This window comes from Carassius gibelio, chromosome A3 (genome assembly GCF_023724105.1).
Source record: "Carassius gibelio isolate Cgi1373 ecotype wild population from Czech Republic chromosome A3, carGib1.2-hapl.c, whole genome shotgun sequence".
NCBI lineage: Eukaryota > Metazoa > Chordata > Actinopteri > Cypriniformes > Cyprinidae > Carassius > Carassius gibelio.
This window is the reverse complement of record NC_068373.1, coordinates 21,374,969-21,401,881: the sequence shown is the minus strand read 5'-3', so window position 1 is coordinate 21,401,881 and position 26,913 is coordinate 21,374,969. Positions and strand designations below refer to the sequence as shown.

Here is a 26,913-nt window from a genome sequence, read left to right as displayed (position 1 = left end):
TTGATTGGGCACACTGGCAAGTGGTTAGTATTCTCCTCTTCTATTCTGTGCTATGTTATGATGTTGGCACAGTGGTAGTCACTATCCAATTATGATATTATAATAAGTTGTGATTCATCACAGCCTTTGGATATACACTTGGATACCCTTCTGCAGAAGCAAAACCAAATAAAACTAGATGAAAATCAGTTGGACTTAATATCTCATTGGCCTATAAAAGTTTACATCCACCAGAAATTGTCCTGGTTTCCAGCTTTTGGAGAATGTTTTCGAACTGCTAATTCTATGTAATGAAATGGTTAAGATGATGGATGATCTCCCATGTCGATAACACCATACCAGACTGTTTGGCTTCCTATCAAAGGGCTTAATGAAAGTGCATGGGCAATACTGTTTGTAAAGCCCCGGGCAGTTGTCCACATACAGCACTGGGCAAATAACACCCACTGAAATCACCACATTTTTATGTGTGCGCCAGGGTTGTTTGTCAGTTTGTGCAGCTGGGCAGCAGAAACTCTGAAGTGTAGTGCATGTTTGTTCTGCCAGTCACGAGTCTCACGACTATGATTAGGCAGTGGTTAAAGCAACAGGAAAAACCCTCTTTAAAGGCCCTACACTGATGTGTACCACTCTTGAACTTCATTCAGAGTACCTCGGCCAGTGTTTGAGAATAGCACTCATGTGTTTTCCTGTTAGTAATTGTCATGTGGTCTGTCATAAAGCTTCATTTTGAGGTTTTTGGCACCAAGTATTGCCTGGTTTTCTTCTCTGTTTTCTGAATTGAAAATCATTGCTGTGTTACAGATTATCTCAAATTTTAACTGACAAACAGAAACAAACAAATCAGTCTAAACCTCTATAAGACTAAGTATTTACAAAACAAATAGCTGGTTTCACCGGTTTGCTTGTTGAGAAAGATCTTTTGGTCCGATAGGATGAATTCAATTCTTCAAACATGATTTCAATTTAAAATACATTATTTTGAACTTCCATTTTATTAATATGTGTATATGGTGCATCTCAATAAATTAGAATGTCATGGAAAAGTTCATTTATTTCAGTAATTTAACTCAAATTGTGAAAATATTGTATTAAATAAATTCAACGCACACAGACTGAAGTAGTTTGTTTTTGTTTCTTTTAATTGTGATGATTTTGGCTCACATTCTACAAAAACCCACCAATTCACCATCTCAACAAATTAGAATATGCTGACATCAGCTAATCTCAAAACTCAAAACACCTGCAAAGGTTTCCTGAACCTTCAAAAAGGTCTCTCAGTTTGGTAAACTAGGCTACACAATCATGGGGAAGACTGCTGATCTGACAGTTGTCCAGAAGACAATCACTGACACCCTTCACAAGGAGGGTAAGATACAAATATTCATTGCCAAAGATTCTATTCACAGAGTGCTGTATCCAATCATGTTAACAGAAAGTTGAGTGAAAGGAAAAAGTGTGGAAGAAAAAGATGCTCAACCAACCGGGAGAAACCTCAGCCTTATGAGGATTGTCAAGCAAAATTGATTCAAGAATTTGAGTGAACTTCACAAGGAATGGACTTAGGCTGGGGTCAAGGCATACAGACATGTCATGGAATTTGGCTACAGTTGTCGTATTGTCTTGTTAAGCCACTCCTGAACCACAGACAATGTCAGAGGCATCTTACCTGGGCTAAGGAGAAGAAGAACTGGATTGTTGCACAGTGTTCCAAAGTCCTATTTTAAGATGAGAGCAAGTTCTGTATTTCATTTGGAAACCAAGGTCCTAGAGTCTGGAGCAAGGGTGGAGAAGCTCAGAGCCCAAGTTGCTTGAAGTCCAGAGTTAGGTTTCCACAGTCTGTAATGATTTGGGGTGCAATGTCATCTGCTGGTGTAGGTCCATTGTGTTCTTTGAAAACCAAAGTCACTGCACCCATTTACCAAGAAATTTTCATGCTTCCTTCTGCTGACCAGCTTTTTGAAGATGCTGATTTCATTTTCCAGCAGGATTAGGCACCTGCCCACACACTGCCAAAAGTGCCAAAAGTTGGTAAAAATAACCACGGTGTTGGTGTGCTTGACTGGCCAGTAACTTACCAGACCTGATTTTCGGATCAAATAAATGCAGCCTTGGTAAGGATGAGAGACCTCTTTCAAAAAATCTTACTGAGCCCTAATTTTGAACAGTCTTCTAAATAGGAAACCCGTTGATTTGACTTAGACTTTCTTGCCTATGTTTTGGCAAAAATCCATTTGTTAGATTTTGACATTTTTGTACTCCGTAATTAACAGAACAAAACATCCATCTGCTGGTCTGAGGCAATAAAATCCTTTCATGCGAACTAATTAGTTTAAATGGAGGGGATGTTACAGCCCTGGCTGCCTGTGATGAAAGTTGTGTCTGACAGCAAAGTTTCTGCCTCCATTGTTTCCATGGCTACATATGTGGAAAGCTCCTAAAGGGAAGCTAGGGTGGTTAAGCTTTGAAATATCTGCTGCATGTATATTTGATTACTCTGTGACTGCTGTAGCTACGCCTCTGTCGCTCCTGAGGGATCTGCCTCGGCTTCGTCATACCTGCAAACTTTGATCTGAGCCTGTTATGCATCACGGCACCGCCACTTGGGTTATTGGTTGCCACAGTAACAAGTTATTGGGAGGTGATGGACAGCCTGGAGGCTGAAAGACATGATGGACTATGGAGCCACCCACCCCCGCTCCCGTCTCTCCCTGTGAATGCTGAGATGAATTTCACAGCTAATGAGGCACTGCCCTACCCAAATCATGGAGCTGTGTGTGGGTGCAAACAGAGGTATGCCGCTTTGCTCTTCTGTCCACAGCAATGAATTTCCAGCTCTCTGACCTTTTGAAGATCCTGTCGTCTCGGCTCATTATTAGGGCATAAACTATACCATGCATTAGGGGAGCATGAAACCTCAGCATAAACCAATTAGTGGCTGAGCTTGCATGATTCCTGTTCTGTAGAAATTGGCTGCCTTTTCTCAATTTCAGCCAGTTTCTTCTTCAGTTTCTTCTTCACTGTATTGTCAGGTGGATTTTAATAAATAAATAGCCTTCTGCAGGAACAATGAGAATACATAAAAGAATAGGGTACAAGTGCTTTTTGCTGTCTTTGCTGCTTTGTCTTGGATTCTGATTTAACCGCAGAAACACTAGCATGAATTCTTTGATGTACACGCTGGGATCGAGGAAAGATGCTGCCGCCGTCATCAACAGGAACCAGTCAGAAAGATCTCTTTTAAATCTCCTCATGTCATTTCAGAAGTGTATAATGTTCCTCCTCCAGAAGTCATAAGGAGATTTTTTTTTTTTTTGAAAGAATATTTTAGCTGGTTCAGCCATATAACAAAAGTCATTGGGGTCCAAAACAACAATGAACTCCACTGACCTTCATTGTGTTGCCATGGGAATGTTTCAGTTTTTGTGTGCTGCATAAAAATGTTCTGCATATTTGGAATTCCGAAAGGATAATTAATTTTCATTTTTTGCCAAACTGACCCTTTAGCAGTTCTCCAGTGTAATAATTACCACGACCCTATTAAACAAGGTCATATGAGTGATCGGGCGTAAAATAATTTTCGGCACCATTATTTGGCTATCAGATAAATGTTTTTGGGTAACCATGTAAAGTGGTGAAAGGGACATACTGCAACCATTTAAAAGTGTAATAGTATGTTCATAAATTGGATGGTTGACAGACAAAGTTGTGTTTACCATGTCATGTGTTGGTTCTGACAGCACGCATGAATTAACCATGTGACCTCATGGAAGAAATGAAACTCTTTAGAGGCAGAACACAGGCCTTCTCTGTTTGTCCAGTAACACACACACACACGCTCAAACCAGACAATTCAGAATCACGTCACTGCATATGATGCCCCACAGTTTCCTGTTGTGCTGTGACTGCAAGACAGTATAGGGGTTTGCACTTTGGTAATACCACTTCTCCACTGTTATGTACATTTTACTTGTCCAAAATGATGCAGGTCATTGGTTTGCTATAGCCTTGTCTTCCGTGTAAACAGCACATTTTTGAGAAGATGAATATTGCTGACCACACCTGCTCTGTCTCACGCCACAGCGTGTCAAACATGAGCTGACACCAACCTTATTCCCAAATGCTGCTTCTCTTAAGTGCACCAAATCCCATTGAAAAGCATGAAATCACATTGCAGCCTAACACAGAATGACCTTTGATATTTTTACATTTTACATTCTTGGGGTGCTGACTAACAGCGTTAACAGGAAGTCTGTCTGATTTATTCTGTTCAGGCTGTGCTGGGACGGCCCCAGTGGCCCCTCTTGAGGGTCTAGGGGAATGGTCATGTCAGTTATTTAGTGGAACGAGGCCCAGCTCTCTCTTAAAAGCTGTCTTTGCAGATAAACGCTGTTTTCAGTCACCCTCCCATCAGCAGCAAAGCTTTTAATTACATCAGGCTTTCAATTATTTATTTTCCATGCACATAAATTCCCAAGTAAGTGGTGCATCTTTTGATGTATTGAATGATTTGGGATTATAATGATTTTTTTCTTTTTCTTTCAGTATTATGTGCCAAGAATCTGGCAAAGAAAGACTTCTTCCGTAAGTATACCTCATTTCACAGTTATAACTCATTTTCACAATTCTTTGTGTACATTAAAAAAAGTTTACATTTTGCTATTTTGCCCTTGTGTCACTCCAAACCTGCATGGCTTTTGAATGATTTTCTGGTTGCTATTTTCCATATAAAAACAATAAATCGGGCATTCAAGCTTCAAAAATGGACAAAAAAGCACCAGAAAAGTATCATAGCAGTAGTCCATGACAAATTGTGCAAAAAAAAAAGTCTTCATAAGTCCGTCACATAACTTTATCAAAGTAAAAGACTAAAATTTAAGTTATTATTTCCTGATACAGCAGTGTGCTAACTGCTTTAAGATCATTCAGACCAATTTTGCGAATTGGATCAACTGTTTAATTGAAAAGAACAATTCTTTCCACAAATTGCATGTCACTACTTCTCTCAAACTTTATAAACGCGCCAAGGTGAATTTTGGTGGAATAATGACACAGAGCTATCAAATGATTACAGAAACCATGAAATTTAGAGCATATTTCAGTGATACTTTCCTTTTCTTTTATTTTAGAGTTTGACTACAACAGTCCTCATTCACTTTGTGTAAATTCACATCTTTGTTGAAAAGAGCAGCAATATTTTTCAAGTTCACCTTTTGTTTTTCACATAAAGAGTTTGAAATGTTACTTTTGGATGAACTATTTTTCAACCTTAAATGTCCCTCAGAGATTACTGTATGGACCATTTGTGATTCTGGGAATTCACATCCTCATTCAGTGGCTCCTCGTCAGATTCCACCCACTGCAGCATGAGCACACTTCACTGTTCTGCACTCTGGGCTCTCCATCCCAGCTGTTCTGACTGACAGGCTTGTTTGCCCCACTGGCCTCATCACTGTGTGTCCCAAATATTATTCAAATGACTGGTGTGCGTCATTCATAGATCCTGTTTCTGTGCCATGTCAATTATGCTTTTCTTATAGCAAAAGGCCACAATCAGAATGTATGAGAAAGACAGACGAAACAAGACCAGTTGTCTCTGATAATAATGCATTAAATTATTAGTCTTAATGTTCCACAACAGATGCAGCATGCATCCCCCACACCCACACTCACTGAAATGCTTTGGAAATGCTCTTTGAACGGTTCACAGAGCATGAGACTGTCCTTTCAGTAACACGGAGCAAAAAGCTGTTATGGTACACATCCTAGTTTATATAAATTTCTTTATATAGCAACTTATAACAGCTTATAACTTTCTTTTATATAGCACTTTAAAAAAAAATCATATTTAATTGCCTGCAAAGAAATAAAAGAAGTGTGCTTGTAAAATGTATTTAAGAGACTTTGTGTTAGCGATTCTGTAAATTGCCATTTTAAGACAGTAGCTCCATGGTCATACTTTTTGGTCTGGGGATCTGTAAAGCCATCCAGATATTTGCAGTCTATCTTAATTTTTGCAACTGTCCTTGTGGAAGCTGCTAAGCTGTCCAGATTGTAACGGGCAGTGAGAGGGCGGTCTGTGACTGCCGAGTTTGTCCTCTGTTGTTTATTTGTCTTCCTGCCACACTGTCGTTCTGCTGCAGGTTTGCCTGATCCTTTCGCCAAAGTGGTGGTGGATGGCTCGGGTCAATGTCACTCTACAGACACGGTCAAAAGCACATTGGACCCCAAGTGGAATCAGCATTACGACCTGTGAGCAAATTCCTATAAAGTTACTGATGCCTAATTTTGATGTTCTCAGTGGTATTTGTGATGTTGTACAGTTTCAGCCATTTAGTTCATCTTTAAAATAAAGGAAACCATATTAGCTAGTGATTTTAAAAAGAGGAAATTGCTAAACAGAGTTTTTCTGCAGGTATATTGGGAAGACCGATTCCATCACCATTAGCGTATGGAACCATAAGAAGATCCATAAGAAGCAGGGTGCGGGTTTCTTAGGCTGTGTGCGACTCCTGTCCAATGCCATCAGCAGACTAAAAGACACAGGCTGTGAGTGTGATACTTTTATAGTATACTATATGCTGTAATCTCTTAATTGAGCCACATCACAGGTGTTACATGTCTGTGTATCTGCGGTCCACTAAAGTTTAATTACATCTTGTCAATTATCTGTCTCCCCATCAGACCAGCGTTTAGACTTATGCAAGCTGAACGCATCTGACAGTGATGCTGTCCGTGGACAAATTGTTGGTAAGTACTAACCAATGCAGGTAGAACTTGTACAGAATTTTTCATATACCGTGGCCCCAAAATGTATTTAGCCACTTCAGCGACACTTTTAAGTATATGTATTTGCACTAGATAACAAAATATCTCGTGCATCACTGCATAGTGTTTATTTTTAAAAAAGAAAACACAACTGCAGTTTTTCAGTCAAAACATTTAAGATGAAATTTGCCTCATTAAAGTTAGTTCTGAGAAAAGCATTATTTGTAAATATTTGCAGTCAAGATCATATCTTTATTTTATCATTTTTGTGTGTCTGTGTCATTGAAGTGCCAAAATACTTTGTGTAAATTCAAATGCCAACTAACAAACTAATGAAAATGAATACTGCGGAATCATTATTTCACTGAATGAAGAGTCTTGTAACAAAATGCCTCAATATGAAGACTTTTCTTTAACTGTTTTGTTTGTTTTTGTAGTGAGTCTGCAGACCAGAGACCGAATCGGCAGTGGAGGGCCTGTGGTCGACTGTAGAGGACTGGTAGAGAATGAAGGGTGAGCCAACTTTTGTCTCGAGGATACCCCCAATCCCCCCCCCCCCCCTTTTTTTTTAACACTGACTGCCTGCCTTCCCAGATAAAGCACTTTATTTGAGCTTCCTAAAGACCAGTTAGTTTCACAGTTCATCACTGACTTGAACATCAGTACCAAGACTGTAGATTTGACCCCGTGAAATGTTTGTGTGGCTGTATGTATTTTAACACCTGCTCTGTATGCGTGTATGTTTCAGGCCAGTCTTTGAAGACTCGGGGCCCGGACGGCCTCTCAGCTGCTTCATGGAGGAGCCCATGCCATACACGGATCCGACAGGAGCCGCTGGCGGGGGCAACTGCCATGCACTTGAGTCACCAAATCAAGAGCAACGGCTCCAAGCACAACGCATCAGAAACCAAGATTCCCGAGGGCACGCACATACCCCCCAAAATAGACCACACGGACACCAGTCCCCCGACCTCCCTGAGGGCTACGGTAAGTGTTAGCGAGTTATGAATGGGTGAAGATGAAATTTACCTGGAGGGTTTTTTTTTTATCTTATTTTTTTTATTTCTTTTTTTTTATTAATCTGATTGTTTTAGTTTTTCTATTTCTTTTTTCCTCAGTGCTTGAAAACCCTTCTGGTATAGCAATCGGAGTACGGCTTTTGTAACAAAAACACTTTTTTTCAGTACACTTCAAATTGCCTGGTGTGAGCAATTTTCCAGTCATTATGTATAGTCTGCAGGTCAGTGTTCATTTTTGAGGGCTGTCAGTTTTTTGCAATAGGATATCTAAATATTTTACCATAAAAATATGTAGTTTTTTTTTCACATCCCTGGTGCGTATACCTGATCTCCTACCTACAGTACTGCTAGAGTCCACTGGGACTAATACAGCTTAGTGATCAGGGTAAAGGCTACTGAAGTGCAGTGAACTGGGTAGAGTGAGCTCTGAAAGGAGTCTATTCACTCCGGCACTGATGCTTTAGCTGAGCCGTGTGGCCACTGCGGACCGCATTACACAGGTGGATTGGCTGTGGTAAAGCCCCTCATTGGAGCGTAACCGTGCCTGACCCTGTTGGTGTTGTGGTCGAGTCCTCTGCCGTGACCAGTGGACAGGTCCAGTGTAATTAAATCTCAGACTAGACGTGCCGCACTAGCTGTGTGCCACCTGAAAACTGGAAGCTCAGCGTCCTGTTGAAATTGTTTAGGTTACTTGTAAACTGTCGTCTGAGTTAGCTGTGGCTCATTCACTCTTAACGTGTCTTTTATCTTTTCTAATGCAGAGCAAAGGACCACCGTGCAGGGCCAAGTCTATTTTCTGCACACACAGACTGGCGTGAGCACCTGGCATGATCCCAGAATACCCCGGTAGGTTTAATCACCACCCGTCTTGGCTGAAATAATGATTGCCCTTGTTTGATTGCTCCTCGCTGCTGTTGTGAAATCACTCTAATCGTAGCACTTTAATGTCCAAAATCAGCTAACTTGATCATCAGCAATCTCAGTTAATAGCTGCTACTGTTGACATTGTTAACTTAATAATTTGCTCAACATCATAATAATGATCTCAGAAGCATGAGGAAAGGGACAACGAGAAGAAGCCTGTTAGTGAGGAAAACGGGGTGGGAAATTAACACATGGCACCAGCTAAATGCAGATGCTTTTTGTAGTGGCAGTTTATTTTGCCTTAACAGACCCTGTTGCGTGTGACCTCTTAACTTGGTCAAATAACATGCATGTATATTCAACACACACATGTGAGTGTATTTTGAAGAAGTTCTTATATGCTGTCGACTGTTTGTTTTCATCTTCAGGTGTACCAACATCTCTTTAAGGCAAGTCAGTCCACTTGGTGTCTTTTTATGTTATGGCCCGGGTTATAAACTCTACATGCATGGAGAAAGTTTACTTAAAAAAAAAAAAAAAACATTCCTTTATTTAGTAATGCATTAAATTGATCAAAAGTTATAGTAATTTATGAAAAAAAAATCTGTTTAAAAAGAAAATGCTGTTCTTAAGAGCATTCAAAAAAATCCTGAAAAAAAGTATCATGGTTTCCACAAGAATATTAGTCGGCACAACTCTTTTCGACCTAATAATAGTAAGAACAGTTTCTTATTGATTTCTGAAGGATCATGTAACACTTGAAACTGAAGTAATGGTTACTGAAAATTCAGCTCTGCCATCACAGGATTAAATTACATTTGAAAATGTATTGATATAGAAACCTTCATTTTAAATTGTAGTTATATTTCATAATAGTACTAAGCGTAAGAGTTTTCTTTTCAGACATTACAAAAATCTTTCCCACTCTTTTGAATTTAACAAAAATATAAATGGTTGGTAAAATCGAAGTGTCTGGTAAAATAGGGCATTCGCTTGCCATTGTGGCTGGTGGATGAAAAAAGTTAATTTCCCACCCTGAAATTAGGTCAAAAGAGACACCATTATATGTGTTGAGCACCAAGTGTGATGGGTGCGCTTGCTCCTTCAGGGATTTGAACAGCGTGAGTTGTGAGGAGCTGGGCCCTCTGCCACCCGGCTGGGAGATCAGGAGCACTGTGTCAGGACGAATTTATTTCGTCGACCATAATAATAGAACCACGCAATTCACTGACCCCAGGTTACACCACATCATGAGGTAAAACATTTTTCACATCGGCTTGCTTTTAACATCTGATTACTCATTCCAGCTCTTAAATTATCCTATTAATTATTCGCCACAACGAATAAATCATCCTTGTGTAATTAAAGATGCTAGTAATGATAATTGCTTGCTCGTATAAGGTTTTATTAAATTAATTCTCAACATTTATTTAATTCCTAATCGTCCCTAGTGGGAGTGTAACCCAAATGATGCATGAAAATGTTTTGGTCCAGTTTCTGGATAAAGTGCTATCAATGTGTGGATGTTTTGGTACACGTGTGTCATTTATGTGTTTTGCATCTGATGAGCAGCCAGCAGTCTCAGGGGAAGGAGTCGAGCCAGCCTCTGCCTGTACAGATGGAGGTTGGTATGGAGGAAGGTGAAGGGGAGCTACCAGTGCGCTACGAGAGAGATCTGGTCCAGAAACTTAAAGTTCTCCGCCATGAGCTCTCCCTGCAGCAGCCTCAAGCTGGCCACTGCCGCATAGAAGTGTCCCGTGAGGAGATCTTTGAGGTACTGGCATATGGAACTGTTTTTTGTCATTTAAAGTGACTAAAGATGCATCACGGTTAGGTTTACACACTGATGTTTGCTTTTTGGTTTCCAACAGTAGGATGCCAATATCAGTATCTTAAGTAATGCTGCAGTTTTTGGCCAGATCAATATGGCTCTGATAATTTTAGGAGAATATGTCTATTATTTTGTATTTTCTACTTTATTTAGTTTAATACACATCACTGGTTTTCCTGAGCTTCCTGAGTTTCATCAGTGCACATTATTCCAAAGAAAAAATATTTTACCCCAGTGCAGAGTTAATATGTTTGTGGTCAGTAAGAGTTAAAGTGTTAGTTCACCCAAAAATTAAAATTAGCCCATAACTTACTACCCTTCAAGTCATCCTAGGTGTATATGACTTTCTTCTTTCAGACGAATCCAGTCAGTTATATTAAAACTTGTCTTTGATCTTTTCAAGCTGTTTAATGCCACTCAGCTGGTGTTGCATGCATCCGTCCAAAAGAAGTTAAATAAAAGCGCCCATCCATAAAAACAAAATTGTATTACACAGCTACGGGGGACTTCGCACACTGGATGAGAAGCAACATTATAAATTTACCAAATCCTTGTTGTACTACATAAAGTCTGTAAGATTGTATATGTTACATCCTAGTCTACATTTTAATAGACTATTAGAAACAGTAATAGTAGGTTATTAGTTAGATGCCAGATATTATTTATGAAGTTATGACTCTGAGTAATTGATTTTTAGAATAAAGATTCTCATACGATTCTGAAAACAAAACATTAGACAAAAACTAAATAATATATAGGCTACTTCACTTATGTTTCTTACAAAATGTTTTATTTATTGTTAGAAATGAGTCTAAAATGTTGTAAACGAGCCTATTAAAAATAAAAATATGTAAAAAAATAAATTATATGTATTGGAAATAAAAAATTTTAATGAATCTGTTGATTGAATGAATGAGACATTAAATGCATTTTAACAGTCGCTACCTACTGCCATAATGTGACATATAGGCCTTCAATCTTTATTTGAAGCGGAATGCGTTCCAAAGGTCAGTTTCTCTTTTTTAATACGGCTGCTGCAACATCAGCTAACGTTATAGCCAGACTATAAACTTTTATCCAAAACACTTCCGTTATAAGTATTTAATGTTTGCAACACAGAAATGTAACCTATGTGTAGACTGTTTGTGAAGCAGTTTCAAACATAAGTTTACATGATGAGCACTGCTCTCTCTGGATCAGCGGCTGCACTAAAGCAGGTTTAAATATTCCGATCTGATTTCAAATGTTTAATATACCTAGTGGATTCAGCGTCATAGCATTAAGATTATGTGTGTTTGAAAATGTTATCGCGATCTTTTAATGATTAATCCTTATGAGCTTATAGCCTATGTATTTTTGGATGTAATAATTTGTACCAGACCTCAAAAGTTGCCGAGGTCCGGGTGGGCCCCCCGCTTCCATGATCCATGCCTCTTGGCTTATATAGAAATCCTCCGACATTATTCTTTAAATATGGTTATTTTTCCTACTAAACACATAGATACAGGAGGACTTTATTCACCTCCCGGTACCCATGTGAGACAAATTTTTTGTTGGTGTTTTTTCTCTCTCTCTTTTAATGATGGGCAATTATTTTTTTTATTTTTTTATTTTTTGGACTGAAGCACTGCAACACCTGCTGAGTGGCATTAAACAGCTTGAAAGATCAAAGACAGTTTTTAAAACAACTCTGACTGGATTTGTCTGAAAGAAGAAAGTCATATACACCTAGGACTGGACTTGAGGCTGAGTAATTTATGAAGTCTTGCTCACCAAGGCTACATATATTTGATCACAAACACAGTAAAACGTATAATATTGTGTAATATTATTAGATTTAAAGCGGTTTTATATTTTAAAATGCAGTTTATTCCTGATAAATTCAATGACACATGATTCTTATTTATATTATTCTGAAAAGCTGATTTATTTATACATTTCTTAGTAATGTGGTACATTTTTATCATTCTTTAATGAATAGATACATCAGAACAACATGAATTTGAAAAGGATATTTTCATAACATTCTAAACTTCTAAACTGTCACTTTAGATTTCAATTTGATTTTTACAAACCCTTTATGAATAAAAAAAAAGTATTATTTTCTTTAATAACCTCACGTTGACCCCAAACTTTTGAATTGTAGTGCATTAACTTGCTATCTGAAGCAATCTTTTGAAACTTCTTTGATATAATGGCCCAAATGTACATATTATTTTAAGCTAGTTTACAATTTGTTTCATTTATAAATCAAGTTTAATATGTAATTTATGTAAATTAATGTTTCACTCAGAAGTATATCACATTTCTGCTCTGTCTGTACAACAGGAGTCTTATAGACAGATCATGAAGATGAGACCCAAAGACCTGAAGAAGCGGCTGATGGTGAAGTTCAGAGGAGAGGAGGGGCTAGATTACGGTGGAGTTGCTAGGTAGCATATGAATCTGTTCCATGCAAAAGGTTCTCATTAATTAATTTCCCCTGTGCCTCATTATTCCCCCATCTCTTTTCGAACGCCAGACTTGAGTTTATAATTTCAACAGTTTAGCTGAATCTCAGCCAGGCTTATCAGCATGCAGGGTATCATGTTCACGATATTGTGGGAGTTTAGGCTGAACTGCAGCCAGCAAGACTCAGTTTTGAGCATCCTAAAAAAAAAAACTGACTTCTATCTGAATTCCTGTCCTGTTCCAGGGAATGGTTATATCTCCTCTGCCATGAGATGCTGAATCCATACTACGGTCTGTTTCAGTACTCCACCGATAACATCTACACACTACAGATCAACCCAGACTCGTCCATCAACCCTGTAAGTCATGCAGCGAGACCTAGGTTGAATTTTCTCTCCTAAACAAGATCCAGTGAATCTGTATGTTATGAAGAAACTCAGCAAAGGCTGTGTTTCTTGGACCATCCACTATATGTGGTTGTCATGTGTTTACTTTAAAAGGTTCACCAAGCATTACTCTTCAGCTGCAGGGTCTCATTAAACTTCCTCTAACGCCCTCTGCTGTTTTCTCAGGACCACTTGTCTTACTTCCACTTTGTTGGGCGGATAATGGGTCTGGCTGTTTTCCACGGGCACTACATCAATGGAGGCTTCACCTTGCCCTTCTACAAGCAGCTCCTGGGAAAGCCCATCCAGCTTTGTGACCTTGAGACTGTGGACCCAGAGCTGCACAAGAGCCTCGTCTGGATACTGTGAGTGAATTTTATAAGAAATGCTCAGATGAATTTCAATATAATGTAGGGTAGCACGATATATATTGGCTGATGATTAATGTGCATCGCGTCAGTAAAGCCGGTTCTCGAATCAGTGGTAAATTCCATCAGGTTCGTGATTTAACATAGAGCAGCTGTTTCTTCATGGAGCCGTTGTTAACTGACTAGCTGCGCAAATCCAAGCTGATGATGAACGTGGATTTGCGCAGCTTGTCAGTTAACAACGGCTGTGTGTAGTAACAGCTGCTCTGTTATTTATGTGTTGTTAATGGGTAGCCTGTTGAATGTAAGCAACATTATAAATAACTTGGCTATATTTGTCTTCTGTTTTTCAGAGAGAATGACATCACATCTGTTTTGGACCACACCTTCTGCGTAGAACATAATGCTTTTGGCAAATTCCTCCAACATGAGCTGAAACCAAACGGCAAGAACATCCCAGTCACAGAGGAGAATAAGAAAGAATATGTGAGGTATGAAGAGGTGCACGCATGTGGACTGACCAGACACTCTCTGTCAGCCAGCAGAGGGCAGCGGTCACATGGCTAGTTGGGCTGGGCAGAGGTTTTAGGATCGCTGCTTTTTCCACTGTTAATTTGATTGAGTGAACCCTGGATATATGTTACCGCTCAAGAATGTTAAAGGAATGTCTATTTTTATGGGAGTCGTTATTGTGTGTGAGTCAATGCCAAACAGAAATGAATCCGAGGTTGTCAATGATGGACTGAGGGTTTCAGATGCCTCTTGGTGTTCTCCATGTTCCTCTGTAAGTCTCTAATGATCGATTGTGTCTGTGTTAGGCTGTATGTCAACTGGAGATTCATGCGAGGCATTGAGGCCCAGTTCCTTGCTCTGCAGAAGGGCTTCAACGAACTCGTACCACAGCATCTGCTCAAGCCTTTTGACAACAAGGAACTTGAGGTAATTCAGACACGTGCTGAATGGATAGGCTGATGAAGAGACCACTCAGACTAGTGTCAGAGACATTAAAAGGGGAGGAGACGGACCTTTTGTATTATATAATGAATAGGAGAATCATAACTCTAAATATGACATCTTAACCCATTTTTTATTTTATTTTATTTAATTCAGACACTTAAATATACTCTTATTTCTTGCATAGAAGATATTAGGAATGATGGAATCTAATTACATATATAATTTGTGAGACTTAATTACCAATAAGAAATGTTTAAGTATTGATATAACGTCATACAATTTTTTTTTCATTCTTGAATGTTATCATTTGAGGTCTGTAAGGCTCAAGGCTGCATTTGTTTGATCAGAAATACAGTAAAACAGTAGCATTGTGAAATATTTATAAACATTTTAAATAAGTTTTCTATTTTAGTATATTTTAAAATGTAATTAATATTGTGTTGCAAAGCTGAATTTCAGTCTTCAGTGTCACATGATCCTTCAGAAATCATTCTGCTATGCTGATTTGCTGCTCAAGAAACATTTCTTTTTATCATTTGAAAACATTATTTTTGTAGAAATCATCATAATTTAAGGATTTTTCTGATGAATGGAAAGAACAGCATTCATTTGAAACAGAAATCTTTCGTGACATAAATGTCTTGCTGACCCTAAACAAGAAGAGCAGTGTATCTCCATCAAATGTCATTCCCTGCCCCCTCATCATCATTTTCTGTTCTCCTTATTATCAGTAAATGTAGTGTAAAGGTCAAAAATGATTTTGGTTTCTCTCTGCATTGTAGCTGATCATTGGTGGTCTGGGCAAGATCGATCTGAGCGACTGGAAGGCCAACACACGGCTGAAGCACTGTGTGGCTGACAGTAACATAGTGAAGTGGTTCTGGCAGGCGGTGGAATCGTTTGACGAGGAGAGGAGAGGCAGACTGCTACAGTTCGTCACAGGCTCCACACGCGTCCCTCTACAAGGATTCAAAGCACTGCAAGGTGGATAATGGATAAGCCATGTGCACTTTCAATACACCTGATGTGCTTGCAATCATAAGCTTCCAAGTCTGCCACTTTTCAGTTAGTATTGGCCTTAATCCTAGTTAAAAATTCCCTGACTTAAGGCAACATGAAACCAGAATTTATTTATAGTCCCTGACCTTACTGTGCACAATTCATCAGTGCATGTAATTCTGACGCAAAAAAAAAAAAACATTGATATGCTCATTATAATATGATCTGTTCATCATTTGAACGATTTTTCTTCAGCCATTTTAACTGATAAATCTGTAGCCTAACATGTTTCAAACATTTCCTGTACAAACGAAAATATCAAGTTCGACTCTAGATTATATCCTGCTTAATATTCTGATTTACTATGAACATTATGAGAGCTAAATGAGTTGTGAATTTCTTTGCCTTTTTAAAATAGGGTGTTCGTGCTCACTTCTGTTGAGTGTGATGATTTGGAGAACAGTGATAACTAGAATGTATCTTTGTAAGGTTCTACAGGTTCTGCAGGACCAAGACTCTTCACTATTCATTTAATTGATGCCAACACCGACAACCTGCCCAAAGCCCACACATGGTAAGATCCATAACATCTTAGGGGAAGTCGTGGCCTAATGGTTAGAGGGTTGGACTCCCAATCGAAGGGTTGTGGGTTCTAGTCTCGGGCCGGACGGAATTGTGGGTGGGGGTAGTGCATGAACAGCTCTCTCTCCACCTTCAATACCACGACTTAGGTGCCCTTGAGCAAGGCATCGAACCCCCAACTGCTCCCTGGGCGCCGCAGCATAAATGGCTGCCCACTGCTCCGGGTGTGTGCTCACAGTGTGTGTGTGTGTTCACTGCTCTGTGTGTGTGCATTTCGGATGGGTTAAATGCAGAGCACAAATTCTGAGTATGGGTCACCATACTTGGCTGAATGTCACTTCATCTTTCATAGCATTATGAACTTCACACAGATAATGGATGTAAAAATGTCTATTTATTTCTACGGTCCAAAGCTGGATTGTCATATGACACTATTTGGTGCTGTACTCAAATTAAAGATACATATGTGTGTTGGAATGAAGGCTGAAATACTGACTTCTCTCTTATTCCTTCAGCTTCAACCGGATCGACATCCCGCCTTACGAGTCATACGAGAAGCTCTACGAGAAGCTCCTGACCGCCGTGGAGGAGACGTGTGGCTTTGCAGTGGAGTGAGCGAGTGCCCTGTCCAGCCAGCCAGCAATGGCAGCAAACCCACCAAACAGCCCCAGCCACCCCTTTCACCCCCCTCCCCCTCTCCAGGACAGACGGACTGGTGTCTCCTGACAGCCTTCAGCATCAACCGCCAGCCTGAAACTGCAGCGGAGGGGAGCGACCACCCAAGGGCAAAACTCTCAAAGACTAATGATTCCTCGCAACGTGATTCGGGAATTGTTTCACATTACCACAATAAGTTACAGAGAAATCTGGTCAACGTTTGTTTTGTTTCTCGAAAGTCCAGTTCATATCGTCTTTGTCACTGAAGCGGCGGGTTGAGAGGGTCTGACTGTAAGCCTCGCTGAGCCTGCGGTCTACATGAAGTAGAGCTCACGTTTTAGTCTGGGTGGACTATTTTAACATACACCGAGCCTGTGACCATTAAACCAGTTTACCTACAGCAAATGCATCTTGGGACATGGTTGGTCTGCGTTGTAATGTTTGCGATCGTCTCCTCTTATTTCCTTTTTTACTTTATTTCCTTGCGTCCTGTTCAGTGCTGTAGAATGCCATTTCAGTGGTATTCGATTTCCTGCACTCATCAGCGTTCTCGTTGTAGAAATTAATAATTATTTTTCTTTTTTTGTCTGAGATAAAGAACATGCATGAGTCTTAGTCCTGTTGTGGAAACAGTGAATGTCACAGCGCCCCATGTGTTAATGTTCTTCAGCTGAAGCACAACGATCGTGTGCAGTCTAGAGAAGAGCCAAAGCCCTGGCAAGCCAGTATTTTCATCAGATGAAACCTTGTTTTTATGCAGCGAGCATTCCTCTGTTCTCAACAGAAGGCATATTTTTAAAGGTAATGTTTAATGAATGGTGTTTTAATAGGCAGATTTTGAAGCAAAACTTTCTGATCCATTGTGTCCGTTAACACACCAGAAATGGATCCCTAAGTGCAGCTTTGCAAAGGAAGTGGATGTTGAATGTTTTGAAGAAGCTCTTTTTGTCATTCGTATTTGATGGACCCTGATTAATCTCTAATGAATCCTGCCATTATCATGTGGTAACTTGGCATTAACCATTTTAACTTGATGTACCATGAAATTCAACTCTAGACTGTTATTTGTGTGTCTTTTTCCTTTAAACCACTGCTTCAAGTAACATTCAGCACTTTGGCTGGCGTCATGGAGCGTTTATTCCCCTGCAGGTGAATGTTGATGCCCTTCGGCTTCGGAGTGGGGTTTGGTCCAGGTTTTGTTGTGGTGAAAGATCAGGGGAGTGTCTCAGATTTCATTATGTTGCATGGCACCAAATTATTCTTTGTAAATGGAAAGGATGAGACAACCTCATAGTGTTCATTCAACCACTTTTGTCTTTTTTTTTTTTTTTTTACCAATTATTTATTACCATGTAATGTCCTTTTAAGTATTGCTGCTATTACCATTATTCCATAGTTTTCAGAGAAGGCCGAGTTCTTGTGAAAGCTGTACACTAATCTCTTTTATTTTATGTATGAATCAAAGTATTTAAACCTGCTGCTGATTCTTCAGGACGTTAAGAGGACGGGTTCACCCCAACTTTGACCTGGACGGAGTTAGCAAAAGTAGGCAGGGCCCCGGTGGTCATGTTCATATTTGTGATATATGCAATAAAATCCATCACCCTTATATTCTTGGTTCTGTCTTAAAATGTCTCTTTTCTCACTTAATGTGTGTTGGATCGGTCAGAATTTGTGTCTTTGACAAGTGTTCTGTTTTTCCATAAGACCGGGAAATGCCTAGAGCAGTGAACCATTTTTAAACTTACATAAAAGACAAAAGAGGAGACGTTTAATGTTGTGTAATTGTGGGAATGGCTAGTGAACTTGAAGAATGAGTATGGACTTTGCCTGAAGTTACAGTTGTTTTCATATTTCTCAGTAATGTGACCAGTATCATCACATTGTACAATTATTAGGTCCTGAGTGTCATTGTTTATTCGATGCAAGAGTAATGTATCTTACTATGTACTAAACATTTCTGAAAAATTCAGTGTAAATAAGATTATATTAAAGAAACTAAATTGCAGTCCATTTCTTCTTGCGCTTTTTGTTGTTGTGGTTGTCTTTGTTTGCATGTATATTGTGAATTGTATTCAGTAATATATGTTAAAGGGATAGTTGACCCAATTTTCTTCCCACAAATACATTATATTTAACAATAGCTTATCAGTGGTGACTATTCTCAACTTGATGTCCATATGGCAGAAATGTACGGTAAAAATCGAGCAGTTAGTTAATGTCATGCAATCAAACAGACGGTGAACACTATTAACCGCAATGATTATATGTTATAATAGGTTTTATATAAGTTAACTCACTTTCAGGCCATCCAAGATGCATTTGAGTTAGTTTTTTTCTTCATCTGAACAGATTGGGAGAAATGTAACATTGCATCACATTCTCGATCCTCTGCAGTGAATGGGTGCCGTCAAACAATAATCATCACATCACAATGATCCTGTCCATTAGTTAATGTCTTGAAGTGAAAAGCTGTGCGCTTGTAAGAAGTGAATCCGCCGAGATGTTTTAACCACACTGTTGTCCTCTCACATCAAAACACTTTCACTGGAGAAAGCAACGTTATGGATAGAAGACTCGTATTTTAGACTGAGACAATGTTTGAGTTTTTTGCAAACACACAGCTTTTTGCTTCCAGATGTTAATTGGCTGATTTGAGTCGTTTGGATTACTTGTGGATTATTGTGATGTTTTTATCAGCTGTTTGAATTCTCAATCTGACGGCACCCATTCACTGCAGAGGAAATCTGTTTTACGTCTATGAAGGCCAGAGGGTGAGTACATTTTCAAGAAATGTTCATTTTTGGGGTATCTAGTAAAATAAGCGGACTGACCCTCATAATTATGCATAATTTGTTTTATTTGCCTACAAAAATAATGAGGGAACAGGTGACTGAGAACATAATGTCCTTTGGTAACTGTCAGCACAAGCAGTGCCTTGCGTCCAAGGTGTTTGCAGGACTGGCTTAGAATTACATTCAGACAGTTGACTTTATAAAAGGAGTCAACTGGACCCATGTGGGCATTTTCAATTTATGGCCTTTCATGTAGATTGACTGTCTTCCAGCAGTATCAAAATAGTAAATGTGTAGACTATACATTAAAAATGTAGCAATATTTTGTCAGGAAGTAAAACAAATTTTATATATTGGGAAACTCTTGTCATTATGTCATGGAAAATATAATTGCCTTTGTAGTAATCATAATAATGACTGCTTACTAATGACTTCTTAATTGCCCAACACTCTAACAATATGTGCACATGAGCACACAACACTTTCAAAAGTTCATTGGAAATGCGACACTGTCTCAGGTAATGTTTGCTGTGTCTTTTCCGGCATTAAAATTGTCTGGAAAATTATTGATGAAAAAAAAATTAATGACTTATGCTGTGAATCCAAAAAATATATATACAAATAAAACAATCCTGGAATTTCCTTCGATGTCTTCCCTGCCTGTTTTCCTGAAAGCATTTTTATTTAATAAAATTATATCCATAGAGAAATGTTACCAGACAGGAGAGCATTTTTGAGAATTTTAGAAAATTTTACTCACCATAATGTCATTCCAAACAGGTATAGCTTCCTTTCTTCTTTATAACCCAAAAAAACATATTTAACCAAGCAGCTCTTCTCCATACAATGAACTTGAATGGTGACCTGAGATGTCAAGCAAGAGCTCTCTCACACAAAGCTTTTGTATGGTTTTAAACGTCTTGGATACAAGTGAACTATTTTAATTTATTTATTTTTTACATTTATTATTATTATTATTACTATTATTACTATTATTATTAATATATATATATATATATATATATATATATATATATATATATATATATATATATATATATATATATATATATTTATTTATTTTTTTTATTTTTTTTTCATGTACTGTATGTGTGTCCTTTTTGGGGCTTGAGAGCCACTATGCTACTAAACTTTGTGGTTTGGATTTTTGTTTTGGTTCTTAAATGGTAAATGATTTACACATCCATTAAAACATCTTAAACCTACATTGCTACATGCCCCACACTGGTTCGTTGTGCTCCATTCAGCAGGGGCGTCGCTAGGCCCTTTTTAGGGGGGCTTCAGCCCCCCTAAACTTATGCCCAGCCCCCCTAAAAAATTATTTGATTAATTAATTAGTGATCGCTTCAGTCCCCTTTAAAATCTCATTTGAGACGGTGGCAAGCTGCATCAAGTTCCGGCTCCTCCCCTGATCTGAGTCTGCATGGATTCAGCGCGTTTTTCAATCCACAGGGGCGCCGAGCAGAGTAGTGATGGGAAGTTCGGTTCTTTTGCGCGAACCGGTTCTTTCGGACAGTTCGATTTAATAAACCGGTTTAAAAAACCGGTTCACCGATTCTTTTACGCTCGACGTAATGACGTCATTGGCGATGACGCAAAGCCGTCAAATCTATCGCGGGCTTAACACATTTAAATATCAAGTCAGAAATCATAACATCGGTCAGTTAACACATCATTATAATCCTATACAAAAATCAGAATGTTAAGAAACGTATCTAAAGCATCAACACATATACAGGCATTGATCTGCAAACTAGGATGTTTTACAGTTATGGCGTCAATAAATTAGTCTTCATCAGCGCAGAAACTATGCTCCACTTATGTATAATCCATTACGGTTTATTTGTAATTAAGTAAACTTACGTTTCGCCGGATTTGTTCACTATCCTCGTTTCAACCGAGTTCAACGTTGGCATCAATTGCCTGGTTCAGAGTTCTGTGGCGTCTGGCGGGCGGAGCTGCAGCTGCTGTGCTGTGACATTACTGTTCGGTTCGGTAGTTCAGATCACACACGCTGTCGCTGAATCACGCATGCGCAGTATCATCAGCTCACCGGTTCTCAAATCGGACACGTCCGAAAGAAGCGGTTCTCGATTCAGTGTACTGGTGATCCGAAAACCGATGCAACCGGTTCTTTACTCGAGAACGAGATTCGAGAAACGCAAGTGTGATTCAAAAGGAGTCGCTTGTTTGCTCTTGCTGTAGTTTGATTATATTATTTTTTATCTTTATATCATCTTGTTTAGAAATTAAATAAACTGTTGAAAAAAATGGATTATATTAAATAAATTAATGTTCAGTTTTATAGTTTTACAAACAATGAATTGCTTCCAAACAATATACAATATAACAAAATATTTGTTAATTTTGCATGTATTTTCTTGTACAGTATATGTTTTATGCTATTAATCTGTTATGGTGTATTTGGAAAAGCACAAGAAACCTTTTTTTTTACAGCATTACAGTAAATGCTAAAATACTTGCCAGAATAAATTTTAAGAGGAATAAAGAGCAATCAATTTTCTATTGGTTAGTCTGCTAAAACTCTCTGTTGTTAAGGGAATCTGATTGTAACCTCAAAAGTGAAAGGGCATGTATACCCTTCCCCCACATAGCTGTATGCTGTAAAGTGATTTGGGAGAAGGGTCACCTTCTTTTGACACCTCTCACCCCAAAGGTTACAAACAACCACCAAGGCAGAGAGGTAGAAAGAACAGCCACAAAAGATGACCTCCAGAAAAAGAAGCAATATTTGGCTTCACTTTGATGAGGCTGGACCCCAGAAAGCAAAATGCAAGCTTTGTAGCATTATTTTGTCAGGCCAAGGAGGATCCACATCAAATTATAGAAGACACTTGCAAACAAAGCATCCGACTGCATTGCTTGTGCAAGTGAGACAAGAGGAGTCTACAGAATCAACATTAGACTCAGGTACTGCTTCTACAGCTACCGTCTCTTCAGATACTGCTTCTACTTCTTCTGCATCTGGAACTGGCACCAGTGTCCAAAGGTCAAGACAGAGTCAAATAACAAGCTTTGTGAGAACACCAATTGCCCCTGTCAGACAAAGCAAAGTTGATGAGGAGTTGGTCAAAATGATTGCACTGGATTTACAACCTTTTTCAATTGTTGATGACACAGGATTTAGAAGGTTATTGAAGGCACTTGATCCATCATACGTTTTACCAAACCGAAAGACCATATCAAACACTCTGGTACCACAGCTCTACAGCAAAATTAAAGAAGAGGTGATGGTGAAAGTCAGCAAAGCTTCAGCTGTGTGTCTGACCACTGATTGCTGGACATCAAGGACAACTAATAGTTTTATGGCAGTCACTTGTCATTTCATTGATGAAAGTTTTACACTTTCATCATTTCTTCTAGACTGCTTCTCATTTACAGAGAGGCATACTGCTGACAATCTGGCAGCTGAACTTAAAAAGATTTGTGATGAGTGGGGAATCGCAAACAAAGTTGTTGCGTGTGTCACTGACAATGCTAGCAACATAAAAGCAGCTATCCGTAAAGCTGAATGGAAGCACTTGCCATGCTTTGCCCACACTTTAAACTTAATTGTGAGGGAAAGCTTAAAACCAATTCAGGGGATACTCGCAAAAGTGAAGAATGTTGCTGAATATGTCCACAGAAGCACTGTTGCAACAGAGCGATTAAAAGCAACACAAAAACAAATGGGCCTTGAAGAGCTGAAGCTTAAGCAGGATGTAATAACAAGGTGGAACTCCACTTATTACATGCTGAAAAGATTTTGGATGCAGAAAGAAGCAATCATTGCAACGCTTGCATTGGTCAACCCCAGCCTTCCAACCCTGACACTTGAAGAGTGGGACATAATCAAAGATGTGTGTGAGATTTTAAAGCCCTTTGAAGAAGTCACTGTTGAAATCAGTGCTGAAAGGTATGTATAAATTAATTTAACATAACTGCTTCCACTGGTGAAATACTTTGTGAATGACATATTTCAACCCACCTAGTTTATGCTCATTTCCTTTTCATATATATATATATATATATATATATATATATATATATATATATATATATATATATATATATATATATATATATATATATATATATATATATATATACACATATTTGATCTAATTAAGTTATTTTGTCTTTTTATTAAAACAGATATGTGACCGCATCCAAGGTCATTTTGATGGCAAGAGGATTGCAAAAAATTGTCCAGCGATTGCGGGGTGCTGTGTCTAAACATGGCCTAGTTATTGCAATGATGAACAAACTGGCTGAGGAAATGCAAAATCGCTTCCACAACATAGAGCATATTCGTCTGCTTTCTGAGGCTACCTTTCTTGACCCCAGATTTAAGCAAAGGGCCTTTCATGATAGTGCTGCAGCAGATGACGCAGCCAAAAGCATAAGTTCAGCTGCTGCAAGGGTTTGGTCCAGTACAGGTGAGCAAACTCAAGCTGAGCACACATCTCCTCCAGCCCCTCCGTCTTCTGAACAGCAGTCTTCAGTCTGGGAGGATTTTGATGAAAGAGTGGCTGATGCAGTCAGCATCAGCAACCCAACATCCACTGCAGTGGCTGAAATGAGAGGGTATCTTGCAGAGACCTTGATTCCAAGAACGGAAGACCCACTAGCTTGGTGGAAAGCAAGGCAAGCAGTATATGAAGGTTTGACAGCCGTCATGAAGAGGAGACTTTGCATAGTTGCTACATCTGTGCCATCAGAGAGAGTGTTTTCGAAAACGGGTCAGATTATTTCAGAAAGGCGAAACAGACTGAGTCCTAACAAAGTTAGGCAGATTGTTTTTCTGAATTCAAACCTACCCTCATAAGAGAGGGTCAAGTTGCATGTTGTTACAGCTTTTCACTACAGTGGTTAAAATCTCTGTTTAAAACTGCCTTTTCAATTTTCTTTCCAACATGTTTTTTTTTTCTTTTTTTCTTTTTTTTTGATAATGCACAATAACTTTAGTCATTTACAAACAACAGGCAGTACCTTTTAAATATAGTGTGTAAAACATTTAGAGTTAATTACAGTGTGTAACTGCACTTTTCCAGCAGTTGTATTGTTGAAAAAAATTTTTGTATTGCTGAACACTTTAATACAATTTTATTAAAATATTGCTTATTTAATACAAACTCAATTTATGAATGCTTCATCATTAACTATAATGACAGTAGGCCTACAGGTATTTCATAAATCATCCCTTGTTTCATGTTAAACATAGCGTCTCAATTATTATGGTCCAACACCTAAACAAAATCATAAAAAACTCTTTAACAGAATCCTCAATTAAATAGCTTACACAAAGTCCTTTAAGACACACAGATACATTCATATTTTAAATAAATATTTTAAAAATGTTTCTCTTGCTCCAATATTAATTGCTTCAATCACATGATCATACAGTGATAAGACTGTAATTAAGTTATGAAAACTGCCTTTGAAAACCACACGCATGCGCAGTATCATTGGTTCATCGGTTTTCAAATCGGACACGTCCGAAAGAAACAGTTCTCGATTCAGTGTACTGGTGATCCGAAAACCGATGCAACCGGTTCTTGACTCGAGAACGAGAATCAGCTCATCGGTTCTCAAATCGGACGCGTCCGACAGAAACGATTCTCGGTTCAGTGTACTGGTGATCCGAAAACCGATGCAACCGGTTCTTGACTCGAGAACGAGAACTGCTCCAGCAGTGGGCGTGTTCGTTCGTCATCTGGCTCGGCTCGGTGTTCATCTTCAGTTCGGTCTTCACAGCAGTTCAGTGAGTGTACTGTTTGAGTACATGAATTACTCCGGGATATTGGTTTGTTTGAACTCAGAGGGAGTGTCAGGCACATTAAAAAAGTTAACAGTTTAAGTCATTTGTGGTTTAATGCTTATTGGAGACGTGAACCGTTTCAAACGATTCAGTTCGATTTGGTGAACTGGTTCAACCGATTCACTAAGAAGAACCGGTTAAATTGAACGATTCGTTCACGAATCGGCCATCACTAGAGCAGAGCGAACATCAGAGAGTACAAGGTGTGTGTGTGTGTGTGTGTGTGTGTGTGTGTGTGTGTGTGTGTGTGTGTGTGTGTGTGTGTGTGTGTGTGTGCGTGTGGTGTGTGTGTTCTCGCATCCAATACCAGTACGTCTTCGCTGCGTTCACTTTCAGCCTTTATCACAGTGTGACAGATGTGTTTTCTTCTAACAAAAATGAAGCGATTAACACCCATGAAAACATACTTTAGAAAACGATCATGATTTATTTTAATTTACTTTTTGAAATTGAAAACATATTATTGTGTATTTCGGCATTACATTATGCAGCCATGCAAAATAAATTATTAACGACACACATCATTGTCTGAAAGCACTAAATGGCACAGAGAGAGAAACATCATGTGGAGTTATTTTGTTTTCTATTATTAAACATAATTTTGTATTAAGTAATAATTAATCATTAGTGTATCATGATACATATATTAGAGTAAGAGTAAAGGGATCTGTGATTATTATTATTTTTTTAAGTAATTGATTTATAGAAGTGGCAAATTGATAATGATGTTATTTTTAATAAATATAAATAAATATAGAACAGATTAAACATATTGCCAATAGACAATTACATTAATACATGTTTTGTCTATATTCTTAATGAAAATTAGCTGGTTAGTTAAATGATTTGAAATGAAATAAATTTTCAGGGGCTGACTTGATGTATAACCAACCGTATTGTTGATTATAAAGGCTAAAAAGCTAACAATTAATAATAATAATAATAATAATAATAATAATAAAATATAATAATTTATATTTCATTGTAGATGGATATACAACATTTTTTTTTGTCGTGCGGGAGTAGGTCTGCAAATGAGCAACAGTCAGGTGAGAATAGAACAGCCTCACACACACACACACACACAATACCACTGTGTTCCCAAGATTCATTGCAGTCATTGAACTCTTATGTTGTTTTAATTTTCTGCCAATTTCCACGTACATTTCATAAGAAAAAGCAGTGGTATCATCAAAGGATAAACATGAATGTCCTAATACTGAATCAGGAAGTCTTTATTGTAAAAAAAAAAAAATATCTACATTCCCAATTCAAAATTTTCCAGTGACTGGTCACATCTAAAAAACTGTATTAGTTTTTTTTTACAGTGTTATATATGGCTCTGTCAGTACTCCTACTCCCATATATGAAATACAGGGAATACAATGTAATAG

At 38.5% G+C, this 26,913-nt stretch overlaps 1 protein-coding gene across 5 annotated transcripts in view; it reads left to right on the top strand.

Moving 5' to 3' along the window:
* LOC127952035 (E3 ubiquitin-protein ligase SMURF1-like) overlaps positions 1-18,890 on the top strand; it is a 33,510-nt gene extending 14,620 nt beyond the window's left edge. The window contains exons 2-19 of one of the 5 annotated variants that reach the window (XM_052550294.1): positions 4,546-4,584; positions 6,144-6,252; positions 6,416-6,549; positions 6,685-6,750; positions 7,206-7,281; positions 7,517-7,755; positions 8,549-8,633; positions 9,080-9,100; positions 9,760-9,906; positions 10,224-10,425; positions 12,811-12,914; positions 13,178-13,292; positions 13,506-13,684; positions 14,041-14,178; positions 14,506-14,626; positions 15,427-15,628; positions 16,142-16,217; positions 16,741-18,890. In XM_052550294.1, coding sequence (XP_052406254.1) covers positions 4,546-4,584; positions 6,144-6,252; positions 6,416-6,549; positions 6,685-6,750; positions 7,206-7,281; positions 7,517-7,755; positions 8,549-8,633; positions 9,080-9,100; positions 9,760-9,906; positions 10,224-10,425; positions 12,811-12,914; positions 13,178-13,292; positions 13,506-13,684; positions 14,041-14,178; positions 14,506-14,626; positions 15,427-15,628; positions 16,142-16,217; positions 16,741-16,840 — 2,153 coding nt within the window. In that variant the 3' untranslated portion in view covers positions 16,841-18,890. Of the gene's footprint in view, positions 1-4,545; positions 4,585-6,143; positions 6,253-6,415; positions 6,550-6,684; positions 6,751-7,205; positions 7,282-7,516; positions 7,756-8,548; positions 8,634-9,079; positions 9,101-9,759; positions 9,907-10,223; positions 10,426-12,810; positions 12,915-13,177; positions 13,293-13,505; positions 13,685-14,040; positions 14,179-14,505; positions 14,627-15,426; positions 15,629-16,132; positions 16,218-16,740 lie in introns of all 5 variants that reach the window. The other 4 variants (XM_052550286.1, XM_052550312.1, XM_052550304.1 and 1 more) reach the window with 4 other exon arrangements.
* The last annotated feature ends 8,023 nt before the right edge of the window (positions 18,891-26,913 follow it).